Raw genomic sequence first — 9,831 nt, forward strand, 5'->3', positions numbered from 1 at the left:
TCTCCTCACCTTCCACATCTGAGCAATCCTAAAAATCCTAAGGATCTCTGGATCTGTTTCTCCATCCCCATCCCCATTGTCTTTGCCCTTAGGTCAGGCCATGGATGTGTCTCAGGCGAGCCACGGGTCCAGCCAGCCAATGGGTCTCCAGCCTTTAATTTCATCCTCTGCAACCCATTCCTCATCCAGACCACCGAGGTGGTCTTCTAAAAACACTGTGAATGGTGCTAAGGATGGAACCAGGACCTCGCACATGCGAGGCATGTGCTCCACAGCTAGTCACACTCCTGGGACGCAGCCAGTCTACGGTATATCCCTGCATAAAGGGCCACGCTGGCTCCCTTGTCTGCAACAGCAATTGCCAGGATATGTTCCCTGCAAGGCGAGGCTCAACAGCTCATGGGAGGGCACACAAAGGACAAACAAGCACGGGAAAGGTGGCATGCTCACCTTCCTCCTGCTGATTTGCAGTGGTATCGGCACAGTAAGGGCTCTGCTGAGAAAGTGTGCTTGTGGTTATTGAATTCATGGTTTCCTCGACTCAGTTAACCACAGAAACACTTTCTAGGTGACACCTGTGAACAGCCTGAGGCTGGAGCAAGCCACACACACACACACACACACACACGCACACACACACACACACACACACAGAGTGAAGTATGGCACCGTGGCAGACAGAGCATGCAGCAAGTTTTGCCATCTGGCCCCACTTTCCTTTCCCTGTTGTCAACGGCCAGATGGGATTAGCGAGGAAGGTTTGGAGGGAGCTCCAATGGCATCACTACCTGTGGAAGGGGACAGGTGGGGAGAATTGGGGCTATCGTGTCATTTCAGGCAGTCTCAGCCAACCTGCCAGGAGAATCCCAAACTGAGGCCAGGGGTCAGGCCATTATTGTTTGTGTTTGTTTGTTCTTTTGGGACAAGGTCTTGCTGTGTTGGCCAGGCTGGCCCTGAACTCCTGGACTGAAGTCGCTGGTACTAGAGGAACCTGCCGTGATACATGGATGGGTCAGGTCTTTACACTCTGGGCTCACCTGTCACTCGCTGCCAGCCATCCTGGGAAGAGACATGGCCAGGAGTCAGGCAGTTCTGGCCAGGGCAGCAATCTCCATAGCTGGGGGAAGAAATCCTTCCCACCTGAAGGGAGACCCAAAGGTGGGCATCTATCACCCCACCTGGACCCAAAATAAATATAGAAAGGAGCAGGCTGTTAGAGAACTGAGAAATGGGCTTGGCCATGCTGCTGTCAGCCATGCTTGAAGTCTTGATTGAGTTGCCTAAAGCTACTGTCTGTGCTTCACAGAGGGCAAAAGAGGCTTGGAGGGGCTGTTTGGCCAGGGTTGCTAGTTTTCATATTGATAATGGCTGGTGACCAGGCAGTGGTCTAATGACATGGCTTATTGGGCCTGTGAGCTGGGCGTGACTATAGCCCCACGGCAGGCAGGAGTAGAGAGCTCCACTCATCATGCAGGTCCTTCTTGATAGGCCCTCCTGTTTCACAAGAAAAGTGTAGCTATTAGCTCTCCACTGCTAAAGCAAAATCCCCGACATCCACAATTTAAAGGAGGAAAGATTTCATCTGGCTTAGTTTTAGAAGTTTCAGTCCATGCTTGGCTGGCTATATTGCTTTTCAGACGGTGAGGCAGAAACATCATGGTGGATAGCTGGGCGTGGTGGTGGCACATGCCTATGATCCCAGCACTTGGGAGGCTGAGGCAGGAGGATCACTGTGAATTCAAAGCCAGGCTGGGCTACATACTGAGTTCAAGGCCAGCCTGAACTATGTAGCAAGACCCTGTCTCACAGAAAAAGGAAGAAAGAAAGCTCATGGTGGAAGGACATGGTGGAGGAAGCAGGGAGGGAAGGAAACAGCTAGAGAGACAGGATGGGACTGGGGACCGTATGTAGCTTTCTTTTTTTTTTTTTTTTGGTACTGGGGATCGAGCTCGGGACCTTGTGCTTTTGAGGCAGGCAGCCGAACCACTGAGCTAAATCCCTGGTTGTATGTAGTTTTCAAAGGGCACACTCCAGTGACCTACTTCCTCAACCAAGACACCCCTCGTGTGGCACACTGAGTTAGGAACTCATAGTGGATTAATCCACATTGCTGAAGTTATGTCCCATGATATAATCACCTTCCCAAATGCCACTTCCGAATACATGAGCCTTTTGGGGGATGTTTTATCATTAACCATAACAGTAAGAAACCTACATTCTTTTTTCTTTGGTACCAAGGATCGAACTCGGGACCTTGTGCTTTTGAGGCAGGCAGTGGAACCACTGAGCTAAATCTCCGGCCCTGAAACCTATATTTTTTGAGCCAGACGTGGTGGTGAATGCCTGTAATCCCAGCACTTGGGAGGCTGAGACAGGTGGATTGCCATGAGTTCAAGATCAGCCTGAAATATATAGTGAGAAACTGTCTCAGAAAAACAAAAACAAAACAAAACACCTAGATTCAAACAAACAAACAAACAAAAAACATGGTATTGGAGATTGAACCTAGGGCCTTCACACTGACTTACATTCCCAACCCTTATTTAATTTATTTATTTAGGCAGGGATCTTGCTCAGTTGCTAAGTTGCCCGCCTAGCCTTGAACTTGTGATCCTCCTGCCTCAGACTCCCAGAGTTCTGGGATTACAGGTGTATGCCCCCACGCCCCTTAAGTGTACATATTTCTAAGACATTAATTAGCCATCAATTTAGCTCATTTAAACACGGTGCCTGTTGCTGCTCTGTGGTTGTGTGTGGCTTGTGGCTGCCAGCTTGTGACCTCTGTGGTAGAGCCCTCTGGAGTCTCACTTTTTCAAAACTTGCTCTCCATATCATCCGTGGTTCTGCTCATATGAAGGTCCACTTCCAACCTTAGCTTTAAGAAGGGGTTGGTAACTTACTTTCTTTCTTTCTTTCTTTCTTTCTTTCTTTCTTTCTTTCTTTCTTTCTTTCTTTCTTTCTTTCCTTCCTTCCTTCCTTTCTTTTTCTCTTTCTTTCTTTCCTTTCTTTCTTTCCTTCCTTCCTTCCTTCCTTCCTCCCTCCCTCCCTCTCTCTCTCTTTCTTTCTTTCTTTCTTTCTTTCCTCTTTCTTTTTTGCTCTCATCTAACTAACATTCTCAGGGCTCCAGCTCCAAAGCATGCCCTGTGCAGAGAGCTGAGGATGAGCAGAGTAAAAGGGTCCCTTGGGCATGCTCTGTCTACAGTAGGGCAGGTGGTATAAATAATTATGACATGCTGTCATAGGTGCCACAAGGGCGTGCAGGACACTGCAGAAGCATCGTGGGTGGCAGAGGGCCTCTGCATGAGGGTGATGGAAGGCTTCTGGCCAGGGTGGCCTCTGAGCTGAGGCTGGAGGGGTGGGAGCAATTCACCAGGTGAAGGAGAGAGGGAAAGGCAGTTGGACAGGCACAGGTGGAGGTGGCAGCCCCGTCCTTGGCCCTAAGCATAGTGTGTTTGCAGTGGAGGCAGCTGTGGGAGGGAAGGGAAGTTGAACACAGAGTGTGCTGGATCAGATTTCTCTTCATCTTCCTTAATAGCTGTTTAGCAGGACAACTCCCACCATCAAACCCACCCTGACTACCGCTCTCAGACTATTTTGCCCAAAATATTGTTTTGTCCCAGCTCTGTCATGAATGAACACATGAGTAAGCCCCATTCCTGCCTGGCTTCTGAGCTCCCCCTCCTCCCAGCTGACTCCCTCCTGCTCTGAACTCCAGTCCACCCCACTCGCTTGGACCTGGGTCCTCACCCAGAGCATGGGTCATGCATGCAGTTTGGAATTTTCCCTCCAGCACGCAGGAACACCACTGAGGTGCCTGCTGCAGTAGCTAAGAGAAGATGCAGCCCAGCCTCTGGGACCTCTGCAGAAGGCTAGGGAGCAGAAACACTGAGGAGGCAGGGCCAGGACTCCATCACCATTCCTAGTTTCAAGAAGGCGCATGGGAAACGAGTCCCTCAGAGGGCCCAGCACTGTGGGGTTTCTCTTTGCCCAGGTGAACACCCACCGAGACAGTGCCTTCGAATTCCTCAGCCAGGGCCTGGAGTATGCCAAGAGTTCTCGGGCCTCCCTCCGGAAGTCCTCGGTCCTGTTCATAGGTAACCTGCCCTGGGATCTCCAGTCCTGCCTGCTCTTCAGGCTGACTCCCTGGAGGCTGCCAGCTGTTCTGGCCTGGGCCAGATGCGTCTCCTCAGGTTGAACCTTGGCTGGCAGCCAGCCAGAGAGCACATTAAAATGGCCTTCCCTCCTCTAAGAAGTGGGCTGCAGTAGGGTCCAGGCCACATCCTAGCAGTTGTACACAGCTGAGCTGCCACTTCCCCTGAAGCACACAGGAACATGTCCAAGCCCAGCAGGAGCCAAGGCAAAGCCCCCTGGAGCACAGCATAGGGGCCATAGAGTGGAGAGCCAAGTGGAATCTCAGCTCCATGACCCCAGTTGGGCCTCGGTTTCCTCATCTGCAAGATGGATTTTCTTTTCTTTTCTTTTCTTGGTACCGGGGATCAAACTTGGAACCTTGTGCTTGCAAGGCAGGTGGCGGAACCACTGAGCTATATTCCTGGCTGCAAGATGAGAACCAACTCCTATTTCACACATAAGTTGAGAATATTTTTTTCTCAAGTTTTTACATTTATTTGTACATGTTCACACTACCTAATGATCACATTCATCATAGGGATTACGTGTACATCACACATCTTAGTTCTTTTTAAGTCCCTTTTCTCTCCTGAGAATAGTTTTTTAAATGTAAGGCCTCTGGCACATCAAGGTCACCTTCATTCTTTTCTTTCCTACGATCCCATTCTCTGCCTTTCTAGGAAAGAAAAAACAAATAGCAAAAAAGAAAAGCTAGGCATGGTGGCGGATCCCTGTAATCCCAGCACTTGGGAGGCTGAGGCAGGTGGATTGCTGTGAGTTAGAGGCCAGCCTGTGCTACATAGTGAGTTCAAGGCCAGCCTGAACTACATAGTGAGACATGCTCAAAAAGAAAAAAAAAAAAAAATCCCAGCACCTGGGAGGCTGAAGCAGGAGGATCATCAAGAGTTCAAGATCAGCCTGGGCTACATAGTCCAAGGCCAGCCTGAACTACACAGTGAGACCCTGTCTCAAACAAAAAACGACTCCCCCCAAATCAAACCAATCACTCAAACAAACAAAAAACCCAAATAGCAGATCCGCCTTGCCCTGAATCCCCCAGAACTCTTCAGACTGCAGACTGGTTATGCCTTCTCCTTTCTACTCTCCCTACCCCCAAACAGCCACATTCTTAGGCAGGCTAGGGAACTGGTCTACCCCTGAGCTACACCCAGCCCAACCACATTGCCTTCCTAAGGGCCAGGAGACCTTGCTGCAGACAGGCTAGGAACAACTGCCTCTTCATGTTTCTTTCAGTCCCTTCACTTAGTTTGTTTGCTGTTTTTCATCCACTCACCCACCCATCCATGGGCTTACTTAGCAAACATTGATTGATACCCCACTCTGTGCAGGTTAGAGACCGAAAGAGCCCTTCCAGAAGTGCTGCTGATTGGAGGGTGGGTTGGGGTGAGGGCTGAGGTGGCTGTTAACACGACCCCTGCTTTCCCCAGAATGTGGGGGTCGCTCGGAGGAAGCTTCTTCCATGGAGTGACATCTGCTTCCTAGCTGCTGATTTCTTTAAATCTTGTTTCCCATTAACCACTCCTGAAAGTGCTAGTCTTTAACACCCTGTGCCAGGGCCTGAGCTTGAGTGAGCCTGGTGTAGCCGGCAGGCAGCCCCCACTACTGTCAGGGCTGTTTATCCTCTTTTGGGTCACAGATATTTTGTGAGAGTCTGAAGAAAGCTGTAAGACTTTCCTTAGAAAAATGCACATATGCATGCAATTTGGCATGTAACTTTAGGGTCCTTGGAGAATCCCCTCCCACTTTCATCCCCACAAGTGGATCTAAGATTTAAAGGCTTCTGGTCTGGTAGGAGATGAAGATTCATAAATTACATTTAAAATATAACCCAGTATATAGACAGAGAGAGGATTCAGATACTCTGGGAACCTAGACAGGCATCTGACCTGGCGAGGGGGAGGGGAGGCTGGTGAGGAAGAACTTTGTGCAGGAGCTGCTTGCTAAGCTGAATTCGGGATGTGCCAGGAAGAGCCCCAGGAAGGGCCTTTTGAGAGGGGCAAGGCACGGCCCATGTTCGGACTGCAGGCACTTTGGGAGCCAGGGCACAGGCTGGGACCAGGGGGGCTGAGGAGCCATCAGGAGCAGGGCCCTGACCCATGCAGCGGAATCTCAGCACTTCCAGCGTCCACTAGTAGCCAGATTCCCTGGGGACGAGGGCAGCAGAGGTGCCCTTCCCATGTCACAGAGGCAGGAACCAGGGCTCAGCCTAGAGTGGCACCATCAGAGTCCACTGTGACCAGGGTCCTGCCCCTGCCCACGGTACCAGCCACCCTCTCCCAGGACCCCTTGAGGAATCTGCCCCCAGGTCAAAATGAAGTTCCCCTTCTGTGTTGTCTTGTGGGGCTGGAGGAGGGCGGGACAGCTTCCCTGGCGAGGTCTGGTCCGAGGAGGGTGGGGTGGGTGGTGTCGAAGGCAGAAGCTGCATGGCCTCACCTCTCGGATTATGTTCAAGGGTTCCTGGTGCCCTGCATGGAGCACATAATGACGGAAGATTGGCTGAATGAAGTGAAAGTTGGTGAGTCGTGCCCTGTGGGTTGGTGGGATTTCTGGGGGCAGTGAGACCATATGTGGATCATAGTGGATGAGGGGAAGGGAAGGGGCATGGCCCAGGAGGAGATATTCAGTGCAGATCAGTCATGCAAGTCTTAATCTGGGGTGAGGATGGTGTGAGGTACCATGGGGTGAGCAAGGCGCAGAGCACATAGCTCATCCTTGGGACCTCATAGTCCCATTAAAGAAACGGGGCTCAAAACTGAGGCCAGGCCAGGTGTGGTGGCACATGCCCGTAATCCCAGAACTCAGGAGGCTGAGGCAGGAAGCTTTCCATGAGTTAGTTAGAGGCCAGTCTAGGCTACATGGTGAATTCAAGGACACTCTGGATTGCTAGGGAGACCTGTCTTATAAAACCAAAACAACAAACCCAAAAAACCCCAAAAAACAAAAAACTTCAAGGCCAGAAGCCATGGAGTTCAGGGTGAATAGTTTAGAATTTTGTTTGGTTTCTTGTTGTTTTTTTGAGACAGGGTCTCACTTTGTAGTGCAGGCCGGCCTTGAATTTACTATGTAGCCCAGGCTGGCCTCTAACTTGCTACAATCCTCCTGCCTCAGCCTTCTAAGTGCTGGGAAAACAAGTGTTTGCCACCATGCCTGGCAAGTAGTTTAGACATTTTTTTTGGGGGGGGGTCTTTATTTTTTTCACTTTTCTTTTTTGGTACCAGGAATCAAACTCAGGGTCTCGAGGTTGCCAGGCAAGCGCTGTGCTGCTGAGCTACACCCCCTGCCGAAGTAGTTTAGACTTTTAAGAGGGCACAGTTTATTTTATAGTGGGGGAAGCAGAAGGGAGCACGAAGTTAGGCTGAGGCAAGCCAGGAAAGCTTCCTAGAGGAAGTAAGTTTTCAACCAGAATTTGAAGGATGAGAACAAAGGGCTGGGAAGAAAGTGAGCTGAGGGGATACTGAGGGTGCCTAAGCCAAGGAATGGAAATATGAGCTTACTTCTTGGCCTCTATTCCCCACAACACAGCTCTGGAAGACCTGAGACATGACCCAGAGGCATCTGTGTGCATCTATGCGGCCCAGGCCCAGGACCACATCCTGGCCAGCGGTAGGCAGAACTCCTGCCCACCGCTGCCATGTGGGGCCTCGCCTTGCTGCAGCTCCAGCTGTGAGAACCTGCCCATTTCCCACAAGCGGCCCTCCTGGATCATGCAGGCCCTGAGCTCCTGGAAAATGGCCTCGAAGCAGTGATGTTCTGGGCACCAGCACTCCTAGCTCACCATAAATGCTCCATGTGGGCATCCTGAGCTCTTCTTCACGGGACAGGCCTCGCTCTGAGCCGCCACGCTGTGTGTGATGGATCCAAGAGGGGAGTGTGGCCTTCCCTTGTTGACTACATTGGTGTTTACTGAGGTGCGCTGGCTGTTTTGTATACTTTGTTTAACGGGATGCTGAGGCTCAGAGAGGCGAGGGGCCTGCCCAAAGTCACACAGTCAGTCTGCTGGGCATCTCAGTTTCCCTCTTTCCATATTGCAAGAGTGAAAGGAGGTGATGAATTGGATGGCCTTTGAGGAAAGAGGGAAAGCGGCGCCTCCTCCCACCCCATGACATCATGCATATCCCAGAATCCTGATGTCTGATTTCTACCCATGAGTCTTTGCCCAGCAATTGGCCAATGCTGATTCCTGTGGTATTTGGTGAACTCCTAACCCAGCCAGGCCTGCTCTGGAGGTTAGGGGTACAGACCTGAACAGGATCCAGCCACAGGCCCTCAGTAGTGGGAATAGACTGAGGCAGTGGCTCGCAAGCAAGGGTGCTCTTGACCTCAGGGAATATTTCAGAGTGTCTGGAGACACTTCTGGTTGTTTCAGCTTGAGGGTGGAAATGCTCTCAACATCTACTCACCAGAGGCCAGGGTGTTAGTAAACATCCTACAGTGCTCAGGAACACCCTGCAACAGGGCCATCCAACCCACATTGTCAAAAGAGCTACAGTGGAGAAGTTTTGGCTTAATGGAAGTATCAGGGACATTAAAGACACCAAGGGCATAGCAGGGAGGCAGGGGGTGTGGAGGGCAGAGGAGATGTGTAGGCCAGCTGGGATGTTGCCGTGTCCGGGAAGACTTCCCAGAGAACAGACCCCCAGGGGTTTAGAAAGATGACCATGTGCTGGGCTTGTGTGCAGGGGAGCAGGGCACACAATGGTCAACTGGAGATTTGTAGGCCGTAGAACCTAGTGAGAGGGGAGAGGAGAAGGTTCATACTGCTTAGGCCTCAGCTCTGCGTTAGGAGGGGACTCCATCCAAGGAGCATGGGAAGGCGTTGCGGGATGCTAAGCAGGTGACAGATGTGGGAAGATGTTGGCTTTAGAAAGCCACACTTGTTAGGTATACACTTGTTATCCTAGCACTTGAGAGGCTGAGGCAGGAGGATCATGAGATCAAGGCCAACCTGAGCTACATAGAGTTCAATGCTGACTTAGACTGTATAGCAAGACCCTATCTTAAAAAAGAAAAAGGAAGGGGCAGGGATTTAGCTCAGTGGTTCCAGTGCCTGCCTCGAAAGTGCAAGGTCCTGAGTTGGATCCCCGGTACCAAAAAAAAAAAAAAAAAGGAAAAAATTCCTTCCGTATGGGGCTACAACAGCCCCTAGGCATTGCTGGCAAGAGGGTAGATTGGTGCAGCCATTCTGGACAGGACTCTGTCGCTGTTCAGTCGCAGTGGCTTTATATATGGCTGTGAGCCAGCACTCCCACCAGTGGGCACAGTCTCAAGGGACTCTTCGCATGGGTCACAGCGGAGATGTATGAGGGCAGCTGTTGCAGTGGTGTCTGTGGTGCTGGGGAAGGAGGCAGCTGGGTGCCGTCCTGGGGGACAGAATGAGCCCCATGGAGTCCCGCTGTAGTCAGAGGCAGCGAAAGTGCATGCAGCGTCCTGGGTGGACCTCAAACCGAGTGCTGAGTGAGAAAAGTATGCTAAAAAAATGTATGCACAAGCTGGACATGGTGCACATGCCTATAAGGCTGAGGTGGGAGGATTTCAAGTTCATTTAGTGAGACTTTGCCTCAGCATAGAAAAATTTAGGGCCAGGGATATGGCTCAGTGGTGCTGCACCTTCCTGGCAAGCACAAGGTCCTGAGTTCGAAAAAAAAAAAAAGGGCAACAGATGTAGCTCGGTACAAAGGC

At 51.0% G+C, this 9,831-nt stretch overlaps 1 protein-coding gene across 1 annotated transcript in view; it reads left to right on the forward strand.

Annotated features, from left to right (window-relative positions):
• Nucleotides 1-8,062, forward strand: part of LOC147827486 (maestro heat-like repeat-containing protein family member 7) — a 51,875-nt gene extending 43,813 nt beyond the window's left edge. Inside the window, exons 23-25 of the mRNA XM_087214044.1 lie at nucleotides 3,992-4,094; nucleotides 6,605-6,667; nucleotides 7,675-8,062. Coding sequence (XP_087070170.1) covers nucleotides 3,992-4,094; nucleotides 6,605-6,667; nucleotides 7,675-7,898 — 390 coding nt within the window. The 3' untranslated portion in view covers nucleotides 7,899-8,062. The remainder of the gene's footprint in view (nucleotides 1-3,991; nucleotides 4,095-6,604; nucleotides 6,668-7,674) is intronic.
• Nucleotides 8,063-9,831: the final 1,769 nt, after the last annotated feature.

This window comes from Heterocephalus glaber, unplaced genomic scaffold (assembly GCF_053883595.1).
Source record: "Heterocephalus glaber isolate CG9 unplaced genomic scaffold, H.glaber_assembly_v1.0 deba00001444, whole genome shotgun sequence".
Lineage (NCBI taxonomy): Eukaryota > Metazoa > Chordata > Mammalia > Rodentia > Bathyergidae > Heterocephalus > Heterocephalus glaber.